At 48.6% G+C, this 25,728-nt stretch overlaps 1 protein-coding gene across 1 annotated transcript in view; it reads right to left on the reverse strand.

The window, feature by feature from the left end:
* Positions 1–25,728, reverse strand: part of NOVA2 (NOVA alternative splicing regulator 2) — a 33,832-nt gene that overhangs the window by 5,440 nt on the left and 2,664 nt on the right. Inside the window, exons 2-3 of the mRNA XM_054999614.1 lie at positions 10,966–11,109; positions 3,045–3,211 (exon numbers count right to left, since the gene is read on the reverse strand). Coding sequence (XP_054855589.1) covers positions 3,045–3,211; positions 10,966–11,109 — 311 coding nt within the window. The remainder of the gene's footprint in view (positions 1–3,044; positions 3,212–10,965; positions 11,110–25,728) is intronic.

Consider the following 25,728-nt stretch of genomic DNA (forward strand, 5'->3'; position numbering starts at 1 on the left):
CCCAATGAATTATTTACCTTTCTTTCCATGGTAATCAAAATATTCATTAATCATTTGTTAATGTTCAGTTCTTGGTGGTGGTGATGGGGGAAATTAAATACCGCTTTTCACTTTGTAGACAGAGCCACTGCTCATATTAAAAATATAATAATTTTGTAACAGTAGTATAAAAATCATTCAAAAATACTTTTTAAAATGAGAGTGGCTTTGTTTGCAAGCAACGTCCTACCCACAAACCACTCAAGAACTGATAATAACTGATTCATGAATGCCATGGGAGAGAACAAGGAGAAATTAAGTGCAAGGAAAGGAGGAAAATGTAAAGGGATAGTAGCCACATGAAACTGCAATAACATTTTGACCATTCACACTGAAAAGCTTACAGCTGCTGCTGCATGTCATTTTAAATAATAATAACATTCAATTTATATACTGCCCTTCAGGATGAGTTAACACCCATTCAGAGCAGTTTACAAAGTGTGTTATTATTATCCTCAGGACAATCACCCTGTGAGGTGGGTGGGGCTGAGAGAGCTCTGAGAGAGCTGTGACTGACCCAAGGTCACCCAGCTGGCTTCAAGCGGAGGAGTGAGGAATCAAACCTGGCTCTCCAGATTAGAGTCCTGCCGCTCTTAGCCACCACACCAAATATCACCACAGGGGATGACAAGAAGGAAAACAATGGAATGCAGCAGGATGCCAGCACTGCTTAGAGTATACAAATCATGGCAACTCTTGGTCTTGGTCCATCTACACTGGCTCCCAGTTTGTTTCCAGATACAATTCAAAGTGCTGGTGTTGACACTTAAAGCACCAACATACATGAAGTAGTAAAGAGTCATCTGACGAAGAGAGCAGTGGTCCTCGAAAGCTTATGCTACGGTAAAGTTGGTTCGTCTTAAAGGTGCTCCTGGACTCTTTACTTTTTTGCAACTACAGACTAACACAGCTAACTCCTCTGGATCTATGACCTACATGAAGGATTGCCTACTCCCTTATGAATCTACCTGATCACCACAGACATCTTCGGGAGACCCCACCTTCTGAGATTAGGCAGTTGGCAACCCTGGAGGAGACCTTGTCAGTTTTGGCACTAACACTCTGAACCTTTCTCCCGGGGAGATTCTCCTGTCCCTTCCTGTCGCCATCTTCTACCAGCAGGTAAAGACTTTTTTGTTTCATTTGGCATATGCTCAATGATCTCTTTTTCCTGTCCAATGTTTTAATTGCTTTTTAATTGTTTTTATGTCTTTGTATGTATTTTATCTCTGGTTTTGTTTTAAATATGTGTATTTTTGTTTGGTTTTAAAATGTGATTTTATTGCCTATGTTTTAATTTGTTAGCTGCCTTGATGGTGGGCAGAAAGGGAGGGTATAAATTTTGTAAAATACAAAAATAAACTCCAGACGAACAGTAGAATCTTAAGCTGGGTTACACCTGCTTAAAACGGGCTTAGAAGGATGCAATTTTGCACTGTAAATGCTTAGTGTGGGAGCCTCCCTGGTTTTGCAGCAGGGGGTAAAGCAGAGCATTGCCAAAGAAATTCAATGCAGAATTTCCTCACAGCTTTATAAGGGAAGACGAGGCAGATAGCTCAGCTTGCAAGGAGTAGCAATGCATACATCTGACGGGACTCCTTGGGATCGGCCAGATAAAGACCTCCTCTTCCATTCCTGCCCTGTGCTTGCTGCACACAGCTAAGGTGGCCGTGCCATAATCCTTGTGTTCAGCACCAAGTCCATAGCTGGCTTTACTTCATGCTGCCATAGCAACAGCACAGCCGACTGACAATGAAAACCTGCATTCCCGCCTCTTCCACGCACCAGCCTTCAGTGGGAAAAAGAAACAGCCTCCCCCACTTTCTCAGGCCCCAGTTAGCTCTGTTTTCTCTTGTAACTCCAGAGCCTCTAAAGAGAAAACTACAGACATGATTCTTGCGTAGACATCTAATGTTTCAACTTCTCCCCTTCATATTGCTATGTCTAATTTACTTGGAAACAGTGTACTGTTCTCATTCAGCATTTGGTTTTGGAAAGCAGGTCTACTAAAACAGTGCATTTAAAAATACAGAATTAAGAAGCAATAGTTTTAAAAGGATCTCTCTCCTTAATATGAATTTTGAAAGATAATAGATTTGGAACGTGTTCCAAATGTATCATTTTGGGTCAGAATGGTCTTGTATTACCATGGTCCCCCCCCCCACACACACTTGGGTGTTTGGACTCAGCAGCACTTTCAAGACCGATTAGATTTCCAGAGTATGAGCTTTTAAGACACTTTGGTTGCTGTTTCAGGTGTTTGGGGATGTTGTCATCATCCCAAAACAAATTCAGTGAGGTTTTCAGGTCTAGGTAGATGGAGCCACAAGATGCTGGAGACATAGAAAAGCTTCTGCCTTTCCCGTTTAATTGTGGGTGGGTAGCCGTGTTGGTCTGCAGGAGAAGAGCAAGATTTGGGTCCGGTAGCACCTTAAAGCCCTGCAAGATTTTCCAGGGCATAAGCTTTTGACAGTCGAGTGCCTTTCACCAGATGTCTGACAAAGGCAGTGTTGATTCTCGAGAGTTTATTCCTTGGAAATCTTGCGGGCATTTAAGGTGCTACCGGACTCAAATCTTGCTTCTTTACTTAGGAGCTTCACAGAGGCTCTCGGCTGTTATGTGAAAGAGGGCAAAGATTTGTTCTGTACTGCTTCGGAAGGCATGATTAGATCTAGTGGGCTCAAGTTACAGGACAGTAGATTTTGGTTGACTATTAGGAGAATCTCCTGAACAGTGAGTACGGTTTGATAACGGGATCACCTGTGTGGTGGGTGGCCTCTCCTGCACTGGAGCGCTTGAAGCAGAGGCTAAGAAATGGCCCCGCTTTGGATTTCCTGCACTGAGCACCAGAATAAGTTAGAAGGCCAACAAAACACTTTCCGATGCTACAGTTTTGTGATCTGGCTGGTCACTTTTAGAAACAGCATCCTTGGTTTGAGCTCGCAAAACTCTCGCAACCCCATTCCCTCACAAGAATTAGATGGCTTCTCTGTAAGATCACTCACCTGCTTGGCCCGGTCAGGATTCATGGTTGTTTGGGGTTGCAAAATATTGACCGACTCTGGCTTCACCACAGACTGGGGGATCTCCCGGACCTTTTCGGCAATAAAGTTGTGTACTGCATTGAGGGCTTCCGCCGTGCCTTGTACCAGACACACACGCTCTGTGGTCCCTGTATCAATGGGAAGAATTGGACAAGTTTAAAATGGAGTGAATGTGAGCAGAGGGGCAAGGACGGGGTCTCCTCTTGTGCAAACTCTCAGGATCTGAGGGATCAAGAAGGGGAAAAAAATAGGACGGTGATATCGGATGACGGGGCAGGCCTCTGCAGTGACCCAGACCCAATGTTTTGGGGCAACATCAATAGACTGCATTTTGGGACACATCTGAAAGAGGCAAACTTTATTCCTGCCACAAGCATTGAGGCCTCTGCAGGAAATATAGTGCCTTTCCCAACTCCAGGCATACCAAGCAAATTACCAGGCCTTCCAAATTAGCAACTCCTTTGACTGCTTTTGGAGCAAAGAGGGGTGGCCTCGCACCTTTCCTCAGATATCCCACATTGCATCTGTTCAGAGCCTCAAAGTGGGATTTACACATGGGCAAGAGCCTCAGCTGATCATTGCTCTCAGGAATTTTGTGAATAATAATAATAACAACATTCAATTTACATACCGCCCTTCAGGACAACTTAACACCCACTCAGAGCGGTTTACAAAGTATGTTACTATTATCCCCACAACAATCACCTTGTGAGGTGGGTGGGGCTGAGAGAGCTCTGAGAGAGCTGTGGCTTACCCAAGGTCACCCAGCTGGCTTCAAGTGGAGGAGTGGGGAACCAAACTCCAGATTAGAGTCCCGCTGCTCTTAACCACAACACCAAACTGGCTCCACTCTTGAAACGTTGCAGAAAATAAATGCTCAGTCCAGGGACACTGTTAATGTACAAAGCAAGTGCTGTGGCACACATTTAAAAGCAAGGAAGCAAATTCTGAACCCAAGAGATCATTGAGCAGATGAGCAAGAAGCAAAGGGACTGGCAAGCATTGAAGAAGGGGGAGAGCACTAGGAATGGCACTAAAGGGAGAATTTGGGCAGCTGCTGTTGTTCTTACTCCTGCGTGATAAGCTGTACCAGCCTTTTAGCCCTCGCCAGGGTGGGCGTGTACATGCACACACAAAAAGCCTGGCACCTGGTAGCTACCGGTGCTTTTGAAAATTGGCAATCAGCTTGCTGCAGAGGGATGGAAGCAGGCTTCTCTTACAGACTACACCAAAAATAGGCTCCCCCGGTACTGTGAACACAGACCCAAAGTGGACCAAAAGTGGTTGGTCCTCTTTAGGTCTGTTCTCCTCCAGACTGGCGAGGGGAAAAGTACTTCCTTGGAAGTCTTTGCACAGGCTCAGGTTCTCATTTGAACTGTGTTACACTTGTGCAAAGCAGTGACACATGTTTAGTGAGTAAGCCAGCACCATATTGGAAAGGCTCTCGGGTTTGTGGTGTGTCAATGAAAGCCCTTTGCTGCTTAATTGACAGGTTGAGCCTTCGTGAGGTCGTCCAGGGATGTCGGTTGCCTTTTCTCGATGACCAGAACGACCAAGCCACAAATTTAAAAAGCATAAAAGAAGTCTGGGGAGGAGAGGGGGGGGGCGTTATCTGCTTGGTAGGGAAGGAGCAAAGAAATGTTTTCAGCCACCTGAGCGGGCAAAGACGAGCACCATGGATACCAGAAGAGGAGTGCTCTCATTCTCTAGCCACAAATGTTGCTTCCCCCCCCCCCACCGCCACTGCCAACTGTCCCCGCATCTTCGGCTTTTCCCTCAGCTGCTGCTGCCTCAACAATGCATCTCTGCTACCCAGTCGCCATGGCAACCCAGAGCGGCCTTCTCTCCCCGCTGCCACCGCCTCGCAATCCATGGTTGCAGGCCTCAAGGGCCTGTTGTCATGGCAACTGGCACCCCCTCATCCGCAAAGGAGGAATGTGCTCGTGGGGGGGGGTTGAGGGACAGGAGACAAATCACCTGGGCAACAGGACAAGGGCAGGGCGGGGCCCAAAGGATGCTTCTTTCCTTTGTCTGTGCCCCCCCCCAGTGTGGAAGGGATGGATGACAGGGTGTAGGGTTGCCAGCTCTGGGCTGGGAAATTCCAGGAGATTTGGGGGGGGGTTGGAGAGGGCGGGGTTTGGGGAGGGGAGGGACATCAATGGAGTATAATGCCATAGAGCCCACTTTCCAAAACAGCCATTTTCTCCAAGGGGACTGATCTTTGTGGGCTGGAGAACAGTTGTAATTCCGGGAGATCTCCAGTCCCCGCCTGGATGATGGCAACTGTACCAGGATGGGTATTGGCTGCCCCTTTCCCAACTAACGATGACATTATCGGTGAGAAGCAACAGGGTTGGAGAAAGCCACTGGGGTGTGCAGAAGGGAGAGGAGTCCCTTGGGCTCAGCCCTAGAAACTGTTTTTCAACAGCAGGGCTCAACCTCAAGGAGGAAATAGCGACCAAGAACTAATAGCATCTCTGAGCATATGCTGAACGCCTTTCACCTAGCTAACTGTGCCCCAAGCAACAGTTGCCTCCAAACAACTGGGATTACTGCTGGGCAGGCACCTCATCAGAGGGTTCGAACTCCAAGTTGATTGGAGTCCCATTTTAGAAATTAACAATAATACAGTTACATAGCATGTTAAAAGTATTCAGAGTGCTGCAAAATATATTATACTGTTGCAAGGGTCCAGCAGCACCTTAAAGACCAATACATTTTCCAGGGTACGAGCCTTCAGGAGTCAAAGCATTGCATCTGACAAAGTGCGTTTTGACTCACGAAAGCCTCTAGCCTGGAAAATTTTGCTGTTCTTTAAGGTGCGACTGGATTTGAATTTTGTTCTGCCACTACAGGCTAACAAGGCTACCCATCTGAAACTATTACACAACCTCAGTAATCTTTATAACAGGCCTGAACGGCAGGCCACTATCCCCATATTGCAGACATTATGACCTTGAAAGTGAGATTGTGCCTGAGGTTAAAGGTGAACTGGGGACTTCTTCACCTGCCCAGTGCAAGCCTCACTTGCTCCACACAAGTGTCACCACAGAGGGCCTAACTCTGTTTTCCGCATCACCCATGTGTGCCTGAAAGCTTCCTGCTTGTGAACTCAATTGCCAGGTGCAAGGAGCTCTATTCGGACTGGGACCACAGCGTGTGAAGAGGAGACCCTTCAACCTGTCCTGTCCCCTGCTCATGCCATTTTTACACAAAAGGGCAGAGATACAGCTGCAGCCAGTCACAACTCTACACACCAAGAACATGTATAAATACTATAAAAATGCCTAGGGGAAATGGCAGCACAGAGCACCTTCCTTTCATGAGAACCATAGGCAATTGCTACCAAATGTGCCTCTTCCAAAAACACTCCCACAAACCATTTCAAGAAAAGCCAATGCCCACAAGTTGCTTGGGCCACAACATGGGTTGTTAAGAGGATTCCCTGTATAACCCACACCAAAAGAGTCATCACCAGTCACCACAGCCTCGGTTGTTACTAAGAGCTGTCACGTGTATGTGCCGTCATTCCAAAGGGGGGAAAAAATCCTCCGTTTCGTATGCCTGATCTGAACTGGGGGCTTGCCTGCCTGAAAAATCCAGTTTCAAAAAAACGCAGCGAGGTCCAAACACAACATTCCCAGTGCATGTCTTGTTTGGCCCTCAGGGTTCGTGCAAACATGGATTTGCACCCAGTGGCCACCTTGACATATTCATAAAGAGTGGATCCGCTGCTCCCACCCAGCCCTTCTAATGCAGCGACGCTGTTAATCTGTATCGGCAAATTCCAGAGCCTATTTCTCCTTTCACCTTTCATTTTCTCCCCGGGCGCCTGTTTTTAATGCAGCTGTTCAGCAGCGGCTGGACTGTCCCCCAGGGGCAACGGCATCCCAGGACTGCTAAGCTAAACAGGGACTGCCACACCCTGGAGCCACATAACTTTGAATGCTGGGGTCAACCCCCAGCGAAGGGCTGTGCCTTCTTGCCCTGTGTGTGTGGGTCCCACTGGCCACTGTTGGAGGAAAAACGGATTCTGGACCAGACTATCGAATGGAGGAGGGCTCTCTATCATGCGGACACTATGAAGCCTCCAAAGCTGTGGGGGATGCAGGAGGGGGTGTCTGCTTTGCAGCACTCCAAATCAGCTGAGCAGCCCAGAAACAACACCTTCCGGGGCCCACTCCTCTGACAGTGGTGGCAGCAAGTCAAAGAATCCGCTGCAACAGTCTCCTTCTGCTTACCCACCCCCTTCGCTCACAATGTTTTGGTTTTTCAGGGAACAATAAGCCAAGCCCAGCCCAGCCAAGGGTTAGTCAATGCTGTTTAAGAGGAAAGGGTGTGGAGGGACCTGGCACATTCACAGGGTCTGGCACACAACAGAGAGCTCGGCTACCACAGCTCTCCTGGTAGACGACACGACTGCCAGCCCCACGTTTGGCTAAACTGAGAGGGGTGCAAAGGGAGAAATGAAGTTCCCCAAGGGTTGCCGTGGCCACCTTTGGTTGCTGGCCAGGCTCCTCTGCCTTTAATCCAGCTGTCACATTTCAGTATATGAGTCTTTTCCCAGCAGTACGCCCCAGATGGATTACATTGTCTTATGTGAGCAGGCGGGCTAGTGAAACTTTTAGGCCTTGCCTGTGTATTAATTTATATTCTGCTTTTCCTCCTAGTTTCCCAACCAGCTTTTCCATTGTTTCTTTGCTTTCCCCGGGGTTATGCACAGCACACATTCCCATTTCCTCGATACTCAGGCATGGAGTATCTATGTACCCCTCCTAGGATATATTCGTTTCTCTAGGCCCCCAGGTCTGTGCTCAACCTAACCCCCCCCCCTCCAATATAACCAACACATACCCTCTCACGAACCAGGATGTTGCCCCCTTCTCCTCTTCCCTTGGAGGGCACTCTTTCCCTTTCCTTCCCCCCACCATTTGAAGATGGAGAAGAAGGAGAGTAGATCCCCAGTCTGGATCAGGGACCGACACGTAACCCGGTGGGAGTCCAGCCTGCCGTTCTCTGGCCCCCTTATCTGGGAGAGCATTTCCTGCCATTGAATCAGTTTCCCCAGCTGGTCAGCCCAGGCCCTGTTTCCTGCTTCCTTTCCTTACCCACCCCCATCCTGCGCAGCAACAACATCAGCAACTGCACAACATTCAAGGCTGCAGTTCAGCTTCTGCTAGCTGCTGCCGAGGGGGACCCTGCCCTGCCATAGCTTCATACAGATGCCCCGAGGAGTCCCTCCCCCAGCTTGCGCAACCAAGGGCTAAAAGGCAAGGAGAGACTGCAGAGGCAGACGCCAGACCCGGCAGCCTAGGAGAACTGGCTTTCTCCCTGCCTCCAACCCTTCCTCTGGACCCAGGAGTCCTGCGTCCCCTGCTGCTCTAAGGCGGCACCCCTTCCTGGCCTAAACATACTTCCTTGACAGGAAGCCCCACTGACCAAAAACAGGCCTTACGTCTGAGTAAACAAGCTGTGGCTTGAGCTCCAGCTTTCAATTATGATGACTGTTACACTGTAGACTCACTGGGGCAAGGACTTTGTGCTGTGTAAAGAGCCACACACCGCACTCAGATGACAAGCAAGGGCTCGAGATCAGGCTTCTCAAAGAGGGAGGAAAGGAAACATCCTTCACCAACCTTTTCAGGCACGCCCAGTGCTTAATTTCTAAAACACAAGTGCTGGGTCTAAAATGTGCTTTCATACTTTAACCCTGACCCAGTTGCTTGTAAGAACACTGGGACTGCCGCCTCACGCAGGCTCAGCCCTCAGTGGCTCCTGGGGTCCCTGCAGATTGGTGGGGGCCACCAGCAGTATGGGCACTTTGCACATGCTCCCCTACATCTTCCAGAGCCATGCTTTCTTTGCACTGCCAACCAGTCTGGGGGCCAAGCACTGCCTCAAATTAAGCTTGGACCTAGGGGCTGGTTGCAAGAAATACTTCACCTTCCAGGAAGCAATGCAAGCTGGTATAAAGCAGTCCCGATTCCTCGTGGCGATTGTGAGAACAGGTCTGGGGAATGACAGTCATTCTGGATTCACTCGCAGAGAGGGCAAGGGTGTGATCTGGGATATGTGGCCTAAGCCACGCTCAGAGATTAAAAAACGAAACAAAAACGTGAATGCTGGTCTGCACCGCAAGAAAGGATAACGGTTTAGGTTATGAATGCATTTCCTCCACTGCTGCCATAGAAAGGGGAGCCAGGGGTCTTCTCAGAAATCACATATAAACAATGCACCTGCTCCCCATTGCCATGGCAACACAGACTGGGGGGAGCATCCCTCCCTCTCTCTCCCCCAATCGTTTTGCAGTGGTGAGGATTTGACAGCCAGGCCCATAATCCCGCAATCAAGAATGGAGAATGTGGAAGGAAAGCAGCTTAGCAGGGGCTGCACTGTCAGGGCTTTGTCTGCCCTTCCTTCGCAGCTGGGATTACGGAGAGGCTGGGGCAGGCAGCCAGGACCCACCCTGCCCTCCCCAGGCTTCGGCCGAAGCTATCCATGGTCGCCCTCTCATCTTGGGGCTCGATCCAAAGATGGAACCATTTGGGATGACAGAAACGCAGGGCAGGTTCCATTCTCCCTGGTTCCTAGGCATTCCTGCAACGTTGGGTTTTGCATCCGCCACACCTTGCAAGCCAAACCGAGCCTCTAAGAAACCAAGACAATCTTAATTCAAGCAGCGTAGATTGTACAAGGGAATAGGAAGGCCTGTTTAATTGGAAGGGACAAAAACCCACATGGTGTCTAAGGACAGGAGAGGCTGAACAAATAGACGGGGAAGGAAAGATGGATAAGAGAATTTCAAGAAGAACCTGGGAGCTCAGAGAGTCTGAACATCAGGGAGGAGGAAAAAGAGCAGGCCAAAGACTGACAAAAGGGAAAGGCCTAAAGGAAGTGGAGGAGTGCATATCACTGTTCATTAAGATATATAATTTGCCTTTTTCCTGAGGCATCAAGGCACCTCAAAATCTCCCAGCATAAAAGGTGTACTTAAAGTTCCACAAATGGCTACACGCTTTGCCCCAGTCGTCCCAAGCCATTTGAGGCAGACAGAGTTTCCTGGCAGGGGCAGACTGGCCTCTTAACTTATCTGGAAAGTTCTCAGTGGCTCTGGCTTGCTGATCATCTCCTCCTACACCTCCAACGGAGCAATGTCTGAACTAAGTGGCTGGAGACCCCTTCGCTCAGACCGGGTCAGTGGCAGGGAGCGGTGGGTGAGCCTACACTCACTGCCGTCACCACCAGTAGCCGGGACGGAGACAAGCAGCTCGGTAGCAACGCCAGGGCCACAGGGCTGCTCAGCTCGGAACACTCCCGGGTTGTTTTATTTCCCAGTACCTCTGCAAAAAGCTCCAGGGCTAGTTCATACATGCAGGCTCATCACTTGAGGGCTGCATCCACATGGGAGAACTAGTGTGTGCCACTAAATGCCATCACAGGGCTGAAAGCACAAACAGAACTTCTATCAAATAGTTGCCCTTTCCAAAGGAGTGAGTTCACACGTTCAGTGCCAATCGCCAGGTGGGGCACAGGCATTTACAAACCAGTCCACAGTCTCTGGGTTTTTTCCCCTTTTTTGCAAGCCTCCAGGATATGGTTGCCATCCTCCAGGTGGGGCCGGGGGATCTCCCTGAATAACAGCTGACCTCCAGATCAGTTCCCCTGGAGAAAATGGTTGCTTGGATGGGTGGATGCTATAGCATTGTACCCTGTCGAGGTCCCTCCCCTCCAGAGGCTGCATCCCCAAATCTCCAGGAATTCCCCAGCCCAGAGTTGGCAACCCTGCTCTGGGGAAAGGAACCTTCACCTGGGGCTGAAGGTCAGGCCCTTTCCCACTCAGTTTGCTCTTTGTTGGATAGATGTTGATCGGTTCCAGACTCACCCGGATAGAAGTCCTTGGACTTGGACAGTTTGATGGTAGCTCCCGTTTCCTTCTGCAGCTGCACAATGGTTTGGCCTCCTTTGCCAATGATGGATCCGGCAGCATAGCTGGGGATCAGGACCTTCAGGAAATACTCGCCGTCCTCTGAAAGAAAGCAGCGGAAACTGAGCTGATGTGGTATCATCAAAATCCAGCACTGTATAAGTCTCACAACAGTCAATAGCAGGAGAATGCCAGAAGCACCCATTTATAAAGAAAATCAGATTATTTGCACAGGAATTGGCCCAGAACAGCTTGCAGCCACCAAGGGGCGAGAATCACAGTGGACTGGAAGCCAGCAAAGGTGAATTTCCCCCCACAGCTGTAACGGGCAGGTGAACTGCTGCACAAACCCACAAATGCCCACACACCAGCCCCGTCACAATCTTCAATTTCTACGCAGCCCCACATCTGCTCAACCCATTTTAGATCCCTGAGAACTCGAGTCTTCTTCATTTTGCAACCTGCTCCCTGAAAGTTTCTACTACTCACAAAGGGTAGGGCTAAGTCTGAAATTGTGAGGGAGGGTCTTCAGAAAAATATAACATTAAGGAATACAAAACTTCTGGGCGCTTTAAGGAGACCTATCTCCCGGACCAGGCTTCTGCCTCATCCTTAGAATTTCCATTTATAACCAAGAGTGTGATCGATGCCCTTAGGGCTGCAGAATTTACTTATCACAGTCCTGTCTTGCTTTGCAAAGAGCAGCACCTCATATGGGTCGAAAGACACATCGAGGCACACAGCTCCGGCTGCCCTTGGCGTCCAGACTAAAAAGACAAAAGAAAGGGGAGTGGAGAGGAAAGGTAAAGGAGAGAGAGCAGAATGTCAGATGGGGTTTATATCGGGTGGGGGCCGGCCTCCCCAGGAGATGTTTCTTTTCCTTGGGAGTGAACAGATGCAGCCTCCCAGAGGCCTCTGGATTTCAATGTCGCTTTGATAGTGCTCAGATGATGGCAGCAAAATCTCAGGACTGGGAAGGGGGCCAATGTCAAGGACTCCAGCATGTCGGTTTTTGTCATTTCCTTCCCCCGCCCAGCAGAAGTAAAATGGCTGCCTTTCCGCCTGATTAGACGTTTAATGCAAAATAGCCACACTGGGTGGGGAGGGAGAAAGCCATCTTCCTGCCCTTGTATGAAGCACCTTTCTCCTTCTGTCCAGCACCGCTCAGCTCCTTCCTCCTAAATTCCGTATTGGGGGGGGAGGGAGGGAATCACTAAAATTGGCAATTTGGAGTCAAAGCAGGAACGGCTTGACGGAAAAGTACGAAAACATGGTGATCCTTATCTGCGTTATTTATCTGAGATACAGACTGTGCATTTTCATCGAGCAGATGTTTGGGGTTCATTTAATATTTTTCAAGAGCGATGCGTTGTGCTAGCAGAGGTGCTTACCTCTGTTGGGAGAAGCCTTCGCTGATACAAGACAATTTGTGTGCCCCTGCCAGCACAACGGATCTGTGAGATTTGACTGTGCCTTTCCAGAAAAAAGGGGCACAGACAGAGCTTCCTGTCCCTCAGTAGTTTGGCACCCCCCAGCCACACCGGGGCATGGATTTGTGGCAAGCTGCCACCAGCTCTTGCCACTCCTTCTTTCCCTGTGCTCCTCCTGTCTATCTGTCTGATGCATTTTGATCCTGCCCTTCCTCTGTGATGCTCAGAGTGGGGAACATCATACTTCCTTCCCCGCTTCATCCTCATAACAGCCACAGTCGCTGAAAGAGAGTAACTGGCCCAAGGTCACGCAGCCTGCTCCACAGATAAATGAGGATTTGGATACCAGTCTCTCCTCACCTGACACTCTAACCACTACACCACACTAGCTCTCCAAGTCCTAGCTCCGTGTATTTACAGGGTGATGGGCCAAAGAGCATGCCTGTGCATATCCAAAAGGTGCTGGCAAGAACTTCAGCTCCAGCAGCAAAGCACATCTGCACCGAGCATAGGAGCTGCCCTGGTCTAGAACAGGCTGGCTCCATCACGATCAACTCAGCCATAACTTATTGTTGGTTTCCCTCCCGCTCATTTCCCAGAAAGGCTTATGAAACAAAGCATATGGTTATGGCTCTTCACATGAGACTCTTACTCAGGCCAGAGGATCCAATAAGCACTCGCTCATTTAGCAACCGCAAAATGTCCCACTTGTGTTTATTTTTAAATTGAACCAGGGCAAATTTCATACTATCCTTCTGTGGGTCTTCATGATGGTAGATGCTCGGATGGGGCCAGTGGAAATCCTTTCACCACACCAATTCACAATCCTAATAAAGGGAACCTACATGTTCAGGTGCAGTATATCTCAGGGCACCAGACACCCAGGAACAAATGGCACCAGGATAGCCACGACCTCCATCGCGAACTTTCAAAAGCACCTAGACACTCACTGCTGCGTTGAATTGATCTCTCTTACATTTTCATTATGTCTGTCCTCCAAGGATCTCAGGGCAACATACATGGTTCTCCTTTCCCTCATTTTATCCTCAGAACAATCCTGTGAGGTAGGATACATTGAGAGAATGTAACCCGCCAAAGGTCACCGAGTGAGTTTCATGACCGAATGGGGATTGGAAACCAAGTCTCCCCTAACCCAATACTCTTACCACTGCTCCACAATTGTTAGGCTTACAGTGTATGTCTGATCCAGGGTGACCCAGTCATAGTTGAGTAGGGATCTGAACCAAGGTCCACCAATCCTCGGCAGTTTTCACACGTCTTACCGGCTCCAGTACGTCGCACAAAGCTCCCGCAAGGACAGGGTCTTCCTGGTACGATTGTGCACAAGAACCGGGAAATCACGCCAGGAAGACACTGTCCTTGCAGGAGCTTTGTGCAACATACCGGAGTTGGTAAAGACGTGTGAAAACAGCCCTTGTCTGACACTCTCCAACCACTGCACCACACTGATTCTCTGGTCTGACCAAGCAAACTATGTTCTTATAGTTTATTAAAAAATAATTATTCCCAGTAAATTGAACCCTTTATGACCAACACTTAAAACCAGAAACTCAGATCTTCACAATGCAAAAACTAAAGCCCAAATACAGAGAATCTAGAAATGGCTTGATCTAGTCTCCAAATGTGGCAGTGACGGCTGATAACCTGACCGACCTCACGAGAGCAACTTAACTTCTTCCCCAGCTCTATAACAAGCAACTTCCTCTCTTCTCCATGAAACAAGAGCACCTATTTTTATCTGGCCCTGGCGGAGGGGTTGGGCTGCCGTGGCACAGAGCTTACTCGAGACTCAGGCCTGACCTACTTATGCTTTGAATCCCATGCTGAGGGAAATGTCAATGGCGAGGTTGGAGAGAAGCTTTTGTGATAAGCGATTTGGGCCCGCTGCTGTGTCCAGATTGCAACGGTCCCCCAGGGTACAGAATCAAAGCCCTCCGAGGATGAAAACAGATCTCTCCTCTCTCTTTCTCTCTCTCTCTCTGGAATGGAGCCATCAGAGAAGGCCCGAACTATTCACGAAGTATCTCTCAACTCTGGCCTGGAATCAAGGCTGGGACAAGACACCTCTCTGCCTCCGTTACAGAAGGCTGACCCATGAGTTTGGCTTTCAAGACAGAAAATCGATCCAACCCCTCCGATGAATTATGTGGGACACAATCTGTGGGCCGTTCTCTTGGGCCAGCCCCACGGAAATGAACAGGAGATCCTGTGGGGTGGCCTGCTGGCTTTGCCCCACGGGTTAGAGCCTGTTGCTGTCCTCAAAGGGTGCTCTTAAGCCCACCACCAAAGGAGCTCACTTCATGATAAGTAATCCTGCCCAATATTCCGTGAGGGACCTTGCCTCAGCAGCAGACCGCTGCTTTGCATGCAGAAAATCCCTAGTTCAACCAGACATCTCTGCTTAAAAGGTTTCTGCTGCGCTGCTGTAGCACAGTGGTTAAGTGACTCAGCTGCGAATCAGCACTCTGCTGGTTCGAATCCCACTACTGCCATGAGCTCAGTAGGAGGCCTTGGGTAAGCCACTCCTCTCAGCCCCAGCTCCCCAGCGGTATTGTGGGGATCATAACTAACTTGTTCGCTGCTCTGGGTGAGGCACTAATCTGTCTAGAAGAGCAGCATATAAGCTCAGTTATTACTATTGTTTCCGCTAGCAGGTTCACAGAAAGACTTTTCTCTGCTTGATGCCCTGGAAACCCACTATAAGTCAAAGACCATGCAAAGCTCAGTAGACCAGTGGGCTGACACCAGGGCAGGTTCGAGGTATTTCGTTCTCCTAACCCGCAGCTTCTTCCAGCAGCGAGGGCACTGGCGTCATGCTCATGGTGCCTCCCCAAGCCATCAATTGGCTGGAGAACCAGCTCAGGGACTGTCTGTATTCCATGTTCATGTCCACCCCACAAGGAAACAACCAAGTTCCTTTCGGAACGTTCTGCTGCGAGAGGCCCAGGTGATAAATTCAGTGTTGGAGCATGCCTGAGCATCAGCTGGCTGGTTCACTGGGTATTAACTGGGTAGCTTTGACTTTCATTCTCTTTTAGTCACCCTCTGTTTGTGACATGATTATTTCTGAATTTTTCTCTGTTCTTATCTTGTTTTGTAATTGACCAGTCATCAGCTGCTTCGAGGTGGAAAATGCAGAATAAAAAACATTTTAATAAATAAAATGGATGTTTGTTTTTCATGGCTTTCTTTTTAAACTGCTGCAAGCCACTATGGAGGGTGGGGGAAGCCGTTTTCAACTTTATTTTTTTAAAAAAAGATCAATTCATCAAATAATATGTGAGTGGGCTTGTGTCCCTCCAAAGAGGAGATATACAAAAGGATAAAAGCAGTCATGAGAGGGGGACGTGCACAAACTCTGTGAGTCAGATTAGAGGGTTCACCCTTATCTCCCATGACATTTCCCCAATGCACACAGCTGTTATTTGTGCCCCTGTATGATACTTGTATGCTTCCCCCGTGGAGCAAAAATGCAGCTCAGAGTGACAACTGAGATCAGGAACACAGTGCAGGAGGAGAAAAGAGCAAGAGTCCAGTAGCGCCTATAAGACTCACAAAACTTGTGGTGGGGTACGAGCTTTCGTGAGTCACAACTCACTTCTTCAGATGTGTCCATCCTACTGCTACAGACCAACACGGCTACCCATCTTGATCTATCTCCAGTGCAGGAGGAAAGAGTTAAAATCTCCTTTCCCACTGCTGCTGCAAATTGCACACACACACACCCCAACACATACGTGGCTGCTTTGAATCCCAGACCTCCAGGGTCAAGTTCAGCTTCCTGGCAGCCAGTGGACAGCAAAACCGTCAGCCACCACCTCTTAACAAGGCAAATGACGGTACAGCCATCCTCTGTGGCAGCAGAGCAAAACCTGGAATTCCAGATTTATTGTGGAGGCAGCATAATTCTATTATTGGGTCAGTCCTGCCGAACGACTCTTATAGGGGCTTCTGATCCTTCAGAGCAATTTAAAAGGGGGAAGCAGCAAATAAAGTGAGACAAAGACTGGATTTTCTACAAAACTCACCCTTATACATTCTTTTTTTCCAAAGCATGCTTGCTGTTCCTCTTTGCAGAAGCCCCCCTTTCCCACCCTAACATATTTTGTCAAAAAAACTAGAATAGAATTTGGTCCAATTTGGTCCAAGCACATAATTGTGCCTTCACAGAAAATGTTTTCTATTTCCCTAAACATGAGCACCACCTCCCCTCAAACTGCCCCAGAATTTCTGAAGGGTGATCCCCTTGGTAACTTTTGGGTATTTACTAGGGGAGGGGTGTCAAGGCAATTGGTAATTTCCAAACAATATTAACAACTGTAATCTCCCTGGACTTCTTAATTCAGTATATTTAATGCTGCCAATGCTTAATAAATGATATATGATAATAGAAGGCTTATATGCAGCTGCTCTAAGAGATTCACTCATCCGTGCTTTTGGCACGCCACAGTTCCTTGACGAAGCATTTAGGCTTGGTCCCTTTCCCTCCCTCCCCAACTACTGCAATGTGAACTGCAGCTTGGAAAATTAATTCATAAGCCCTTCAAATTATTCCCCCCAAAGGGCCACTTTCTCCAATATGAACCTCGTGATCGTCCTGCGAGGCGCTGGCTTTGCGCTGAGCCCTTTTGACAAGCAGCAGCACGTGACAGGGCCTTTTTAGTGGCAGCTCCAGATTATGGAACTCCTCCCATCCCTGATGTTTGTCTGACATTCTCTTTGGCAGTTTTGGAAAGCTGGATAAAATATATTGATTTGGACTGGCCTTCTAGTAAATTAGGGCATTAAAATGGCCAAAGAGCATTCTGAGAGGAGTGACCCCTATGGCACTTCCTTCAAGTCGGAGCCTGCTTGGCTCAGACCCATGCAGCATTTCCAGCAGTGGGGCCAGCATCACCGCAGTTCAGCTTGACTTGCCCCTGGTTTGTGGCTTCCCATGAGTTTTAACTTTTTATCTGCCAGCTCTTTTTTTAATATTGCTTTATTGTGGTTGGCTTTTACTGTGCTGTAATGATACTTTGTATAGCGTGTAAGCCGTTGTGTCTGGTTGCTCTGCGTGAATAAGTGCTTGCACACGTGGCCTACTTGTGTGAATGGTGGAATAGGGGATTTCCTTAACACAGTTTGAAAAACTGACATCTCTCCAGTCAGCCCAACAGCCCTTGGTAAAGAGTCCAGCAGCACCTTAGAGACCAACAAGGTTTTCAGGGTAGAAGCTTTCGAGAGGCAAAGCTCCCACCATCAGAGTTTTGACTCTTGAAAGCTCACAGCCGGAAAATCTTGTACGGGACTCAAATCTTGCTGTTCTACTAGAGATCAACCCACCTGAAACTAATATCCATTTGCGGTACTGCTACATACTTTGGTTGCATTAAGATTGCAGCACACATTTAAACCATTTTCAGCTTTCCTGGACTGCCACACCTCCCAACCAAAGAGCCTCCAGAACGGGAGTTCTCTGGGGGCCTCTAATGAAGACTTCTCAAAACTCTCACAAAACTGCAAATCCTAGATTTCTTCAGGGGAGTCCCTGACACCGAAACTGGTTTCAGATTTGCAACGTAGGCTCCTTACCGAGCACTCAGAGCCCAAGATTGTGTAGCTGAGAAGAGGAAAGCTCCCCTCCCCACACACCCAGCACATGTTCTTACAACTCTGAGAACTTGTGTTCTTAGAAGAAGCCAGCTTCACCTACCTGGTAGCAAACTAACAATGAAACCCCAAGCAGAGTTACTCCAGTGTAAGCCCATTGATTTCAATGTAAGACAACAATCCTAAGCAGATCTGCTATTCAATGGGGCTTACTTCTAGGAATGTGTTATATTAGGATTGCACTGTTAAATTGTTTGCTGGGATACTGGAACAGGCCCCAGCTGACCAATCGAGCTTCATGACATTATGCCATTTGAAAATAAGAGATACATTTCCAAATAAGAACTCAACCCTACAGGACAAAGGTGTGGGGAGGGGGTAGCATCTGGGGGAGCCTCTGTCTCCTGACACCTTAATCGGTTGCTCACCATGATTTTTCTAAGCCCAAAGGATCTTGTAGCCAAATCCACTTAAAAGAACTCCCCTGTGGGTGGATTAAACCAGTTAGTTCATTAGAAACTGGTGATGGAGATCAAGCTGATCAGCAAAGAGCAGCACAGCCGCCTTGGAGGGAATCTGCTGGACATTCCTGTACTCCGACCCTCCCTTGGCCTCTGCCACAGCCCAAAACTCTTATCCCCAACCTGAATTACTCTCACTGCCTCTTCTTCCATCCCTCTCGCAACAAGTCTTTCCAAAATACAAAACACAAAAAGGCAAGGACGGGATATATCTATCCGAGGACATGAGCTACAATTCACAAAACCTTATATTGAAATAAATGTTATTAAAGTCTTTTAAAGTGCCACTGGACTTCTGGTTTGTTTTACATGGACGTGATGGCCATCCTCAGCAACAGTTCCCAACACTTAAAGGTACACTGTTCCTGAACATGGATGTTCTATTTAGCTTTCATGTACTTTGCTGGAGGCAAAACCATGAAGTGGGCCTTGGCTGGCTCCACATCCTTTAGGGAATGGGTCACCTACCTGTGCCTTGTGCCTTAATCCTTCTGTTTTTCATACACCTTTAGTGCCCAGGTCTGTTTGAATCAGAATCTCAGAATATCTGACCCAGTTTTCTCAGCCTTGCTCCTAGTATGGGAACAATCAAATTTACGAGGGGAGGAGCCAAAGACTGACATTTTTAGCAGAAACGGACCTTCAGGGCGGATGCGTACTCACACTAAAGGGGCATGCACAGGTCACAGTTGATGCTTCAGGGCTAAGTATGCTCTTGCTGTGGCTCTGTTGCCAACTGCGGGTAGGAAAATTCCTGGTAATTTGGGGTGAATCCTGGGGAGGGCAGGAAGGGGAAAGGTGTAGTCTGAAGATGAGTTGCAATTCCAGGAGATAGATCACCAGTTCCAACCTGGAGGCTGGCAATTCTAATTCTGGGACAGTTGCTGCCCTGACAGCATCCACAAGGCCTGGCTTCTCTGATTTGCCCCACCACTTTAGAAAGGGGAGAATGGTTTGACAAACTCAATGTCCTGACCAGCTAGGCCTCTGTCAGACCTAAATGGCATGTTCTCTGCTCAGGGTCCTTAAAATCAAGAACTCAAGATGGAGGGGGGGGGGCATTCAGCTGGTTAAAAACCTGAAATGCAGAAATTCCAGCTTTGTGAAACAGCCAAGGCCAGGTGGTGGGCTTACGAGTTGCTCGCTGGTGGCTTCATACTGCCTGCCAGTTGCAGGGACTGATGTGGATTAGCTTTGTTCTCTTCTGAGGCCTAAGATTGCATCGTCACCGTCAGAGTAACGGCCACCTACCAGTCCATCCATCAACCTCTTCTTGCTGTTCAACTGCATTTACCAACATTTCACAGACCAAGCTGGGGTGGGGGGTACCTTTGTAATAGCCCGATTCTCAAAGCACTGCCCAAGCTTCCACCACGACCACACACAGATGCTACAGGCACCATGACCGCCTATAGATGAAGGTTATTTGGTGTTTTTTTGGCTACAGTATTCCTTTCCTTTTCCACAACCTGGTAACTATAAGCCAGAAAGACAGACCAAAATTGTCCTGCAATTGTTTATCACCAGTTCAAAATGCATCTCAGCATCTTTGTGTCATCATAGTTTTCAGTTGCATGCAGTGATACTTGATAGATTGGCTCCCCACTCTGAGCTTTGAATTGAAGCACCACAACAATCTTACCAAAATGTTAAAAAGAGGGCTAGCGATTTAGAAGGAAGAGGCAGAAGAAAACAGGGAGCGTCCCTAGTAATAAGAAGCACATGGTTTAGCCACAGGGCTCTGTGGCTCCAAGGTGGACATTTGGCCCACGCACAGCAAAGTATCCTGTTCACCAGCCATAAACTGCAGAAGGCTACCACGCCCACCTGAGGCTTACTAGGCCACAACAGAAGCCATTGGCCAATGCATGAAAGGTACAAATTATATGCAAGAAGAGAGACAAAATCCAAAGCATAAATTATATACAAGATCTCATCTGAACCCAAGAGTCCAAGCCACACATTTCATGTCCCATCTCCCCACTCTGTAAAACAAGTTATTGTCTGGTAAAATTGTTTCCTTTTTTTTTTTTATTGGGGGCAATTCATTACTAAGTTTTTAAAAACTTGCTTGTGGCACCGTCCGGCGAGGCTCCCCCTCCCACACAGCAAGGTTGCTGGGCCAAGGTCACACAGTGAGCTTCACAGCAGAAGGGGAACTTGAACCCAGACTTCACCAGTACGGATTCAACACAAGAGTGTTGGGAATGTAACTGAAAACTGCAGTACCAGATCAGGGTCAAGGTCCATTTATAGTTCAGCAACACTGGCCCCCTACGACTCCCGTGAGCGCCAGGGTGGCTGGCAATGTATTCCCTGGTGCCCACTACCTTCTTGGCCACGATCTGCATAGCCCAGGCAACCCCGACTGCAGAAGCCGAACAGGGTCAAGCTTGGTTAGTAACTGGATGGGAGACCTCCAAAGAAGACTGGGGTTGCAGAGGCAGGCAATGGCAAACCACCTCTGTTCGCTTCTTGCCTTGAAAACCTCAGCAGGGGTTGCCATAAGACAGGTATGACTTGACGGCACTTTCTACCTCCTCCACCACCTTCTAGAGCTGGAGGGATAAAATCCAAGACTCTTGAATGAAAGAGGGAAAGAACAAGGAACTTCTGGTCGCTCGCCCAGGGTGCTCAGCTTATCCTGGGCCACTGCGTCACAGCTGTCTGCCCCAGATGCAATCTTCCTTATATCTCTGGGCCTGGCAACCTCTGTGGGGCGGTGCAGGGAGCAAACCCACCCACCCCCTTTCTCTGGAAACCGAAACCAAATGGCATCTCTTCCTGAAAGCCTACAGCTGCTCAGGAAGCTGCCTTGTGATTGGTCCCCTGATCTAGTTCATCATCCAGTTTCTCACTGCATCCACTCAAATGACAGCCGGCAGCTGCAAAGGAAACACAGGCCCGTCAGATACCAGGAAAAGGAAGGAGCTGAGGGGAGGGCATTCCAAAGCTGGGGTGGCACAGCTGGCAGGGCAAAAAAGGAAGGACATGGCTGCTGCGGGCGACGAAGGCGGAGTATCCGGGAGATCCAGGTTCCAATCCCCACCTGACCTCCATGAAACTTGCAGGAGGACCTTGGGCCTGTGGAGGTCAAATTGGAAGAAGGGTCATGTCATGCCGCCCTGAACTCTTTGGTAGAAAGGGGGGAAGATAAAAAGGCACAGACAGAAATCTCAAAGGACAGACAGGACAGAGACCGCACTGACTACTTGAGTCACCTCTGAGGCTGCCTCGGCCAAAATCCGACCTCTCAGCTGTCGCTCCTAGTTCTGCCTTATCCAACTGACAGCAGCTCTTTGAGATCTTTCCTGTTGAGATCCTTTTTTTTTAATGATATCTGTATTAGTGTTTCATCTCATCCTCTTCCAAGGAGCTGAGGACTGCATAGACGGTCCCTTTTCCCCCACTGTCATCCTCACAAAAACCCTTCGAGGTAGGCTGGAGGGGGAGAGGTTGCCCAAGGTCACGAGATCTAGTCCCAGTCTGACACTTGAACCACCACACTGCTTTAGTGAATATACCAGTGTGGTGAACTGCACCGGAGCGGCAAAAATGCCACAGAGAGGCAAGGCAGAAAGGGAAGTCTGAGCCAGGCACTAGCTGGACTGGCATGTTGGCCAGCCAGGGATGGAGAAACAGCTTTAAAAAGCACCAAACAGGTACGGGTTTGTAGAGTCTCACTGGCTTTTGCGTCAACGTTCTCACCTTCCAGCTAGAAAACAAGTCAGGTTAAGGGCCTGCAAAGCTTGGCCGGAGCCCTTCACTACCCTGCTATGATTGCCTCTGGCACCCATTCTAAGTGGCAGCTGAACTAGCTGCAGAACTGAGGTGATGTGGCTGAGATGGTCCCCCAAAGGGGGCGTTGCTCAGAACTGGTCACGTCTAAGTTAAGATGATGATCAGCGTCTCCTTTCGCTCTCTCCGCAGCTCAAGAGCAAATCCTTGCATAGAACAGCTGCAAACAGCTGGGTGGACAGTGACAGACTTTGAGGTCAAGACGGGGCCAACAATTATACCCCCACCCCTGCATCTTCCCTTGTCTTGCTCTTCTATGTGACCACAGCAAGCCAGGGAGAAAGGGGCGTTGAGAGATTCTTGGACCCAGAATTAAATGGGGAAAACTGGATTTCTAAACAGGAAAGGACTGGACTGGGAAAGTCTTTTTCTTGGAAATGGGAGGCAGAGAAGTCCAGGTCTGCATCCTCTAAAAAATCCCCCCTGGATGTGAGACAGAGATGTACAAGCATGCAACCAGAAATATAGTGGTGGGCTACTGGTGAGGGCCATTGCAAACCAGCGGCAGAAATCTAATTCCTGGCAGTCTGCACCAAATACTTGTCAATAATCTCAGTACCTTTCTGTTCACTGGCCAGGAAGAGGAAACAAGATTATTTGAACAGGGCATTAAGAAGAGTATTGCATGAGTATTGCATGACAGGTTTTTCTTGAGGACTAGAGACTTCATTTCAAAAAGCTGAACAATTAGGGGAGAGGCCTGCAGTATTAGCAAATGAACCTTCACAGGATCTTCACCCTCTCAGAAAGCATAACCAGACGGACGCTTTGCTTATTTGGGTTGCTTCTTCCTGCACTTTTCCCATTGTGCTATCTGCCAAAATGTGCAATCCCAGCCACCTATATTTCACTCAGAGCATCCACTGAGATAGCCCCAACATCCCCAAGGCTCCTCTTCAAAACCCAGGGTTCCATACAGGAAGTGGAGACAGAGGAGCTCTTCTGAGCATGCATAGAGTTCTGTCCCCTCCCTCTTTCACGGCTCAATTTCTAAAAAAAATGGACCTGCAACTTTTTTTTTTTTTAGTATCAGACATTAGTCAGCCACAGAACTGAAGGAAACAAAACAGTCCAAGCCACAAACTGTCCAAGGTAACCAGACCAGAATAACCTAACCCTTGAGATCAGGTCACCCTGAAGAACCAGTCCCACACCACTGCCTGCCATAAAGTTACAATCCGCTTCATCCGGGCTACCTCCTCTGTGCTTACAGCACAATTACCTCCGCTCTAGGTTTTGCCTCCCTGACCCACCCCCACCCCACCCCATTTATTTCAAAATCACCCTCAGAGGTTTGATCAGGATGATAGAGGTGGCTGCATACCCCTATTACTAAATTACTGTTTGGGTTTGGAATGTCCACCCCCAGAAACGCTGCGGAGGAGTTAATTCCTCTAAATCTTTCCAGCCAATTTGACTCGATACCATTGGTGACATTCTGAGCAAGACCACGCCCTCAATGTGCCCTTCCTCCTTCTCCTGTAATCAGAGATCACCATATTCCCCCCCCAAAAAAAATTCTTTCTGTTCTGACAGATTTCTGATACACCCACTATGCCTGTGTTCTCATTGAACATCAGTTCTGCTATTGTGGCTGGGATTGTAGTTTGGATATGATCATTTTATACACTGCAATACCTCCTGTGACTTCCATTTTCCTAACAATTCTGTCATTTGCCCATGGACCAACTTCTATCCTATCCCCATTTTGAGGACCATGAACATTTATACCCTCATCTCTAAGAGATGAATTATCCCAAACCAGCTCCTCCCCAGCTTGTCTCAGCTCTCTCGGAAGTCAGTTTAATAGCTGCTTTCTGTGACCTTTGTGATGTGAAAGGCTGGCAGTTTGGTTCCACGCGGGTCCAGGTGGAGCCTTTCTCCTTTTGTGCAGAGTCCCAAAACGTCCCCTCGGTACCTTGCAAACCTACACCCCCCTGCATGACACCAACATCTTATCCATGACTGAGACCATGCAGCCTGCTTGTTTGGCCCAACTGTCTCTGAAAACGCTGCCTTGGGGGTCCTGGAACTACAGCACCTAAATTTGGCTCCCAGCTACGCCGCTACGTTGCCCAAGGTGGCCAGTGCTGGCAGGGCCCATGAGCCCTGACTCCTCCCACCACAATCTCAGCCTTAAACAGCAGGTGAGGTCTGCAACCTTCAGGCCAGGCAGGCAAGTTGTGAAAATTTTATGCCCATTACAAACCCATCTTGCTGTTTCCAGTTGTCAAATCTCCCTCTTCCAGGAGCACAACCACAGAGGTGTATCCTTGGCAAAAAAGGTATCTCAATTAGTCTCCTGAGAAATGGGTTTCTAAGGGGTCATTTGCCTCTTCCTCCATAAAGTGTGCCCTCAGTTCTCTATAATAACAGAGGAATTGTTAGCTGGAGAATTGTAGTGCTCTGCCCGTCTTGCGGCACCCGCTTTCTGCTACTTTCGCCTTGCGATCTGTAATACCCAAGAGTTCATTGCACTGAGCAGACTCCTTCTAGCTTCTGCACAGCAGGCAGAGAGTCAGATAGGTGAACCCCTCTCCAATTCAATATTGCCCACTTGCCCCTACTAGATTTCTACCTTCATTTAGGTTATTTTGTCTTTAAAGTTTATTTTTCAAGCTAAGACCCATGCAGCGAGGTTCAGAGAGGTTTTGTTTTAAGCTCAGGGCATTCGCGGCCAGGGCCACTCCTCACCTGGTTCCTTTGCCCTGCTGCCAAAGTCACACAGGCGCTCAATTCATCCAGCTCCTTCCTCACCTCTTCTGGAGCATTTTGTCACTGGAGTTCCTTCATGCTCTCAAAGCGCCCCATTCCATTTCAGCTTGCCATAGAGACACCCGAGAAAAGGCCATGGGTTTCCCAGGGGTTGCAGCCTTGATATTGGGTCTGAAGGTTTCATCATCTCCCAACCTCCCCCACCCCCAAACCAGTCCAGGGAGCAGTCTCTTTTGCAGCCATTTGGGGAGAAACCGGGCCTGTGACCAGCAAGAGAGAAACCATTGAAATGGATTCGCTCCTCAACTGGGGAGAAGAGCACTTGCCATGTCGTCAGCTGGAAGCAGAAACAGAATTTCTCCAAGGTCACGAAGGGACACAAGGAACTGAAGCCGAGTCCCAACGTCCAGCCTCTAGACGGTCCATTACCAGTCTATAAGCAACCAGAGCTAGAACCATCAGCCAAGAGACCCCCTGTTGCCTGCAGAAGCCCTTCTTCCCATTACTAGGCCTCACAATGCCCTTCCCCACTGCCCGCCTTGATGCTCTCTCCTGCCACAATCTGTCCTGGGATCCTTTACACCCCTCTATGCAGGTGTCAGCCAGAGAGCCGGCTGCCATCCATCTTCCTTTGGTCAGCGCCA

The sequence above is a fragment of the Eublepharis macularius genome, chromosome 15, assembly GCF_028583425.1.
Source record: "Eublepharis macularius isolate TG4126 chromosome 15, MPM_Emac_v1.0, whole genome shotgun sequence".
Classification (NCBI taxonomy): Eukaryota; Metazoa; Chordata; class Lepidosauria; order Squamata; family Eublepharidae; genus Eublepharis; species Eublepharis macularius.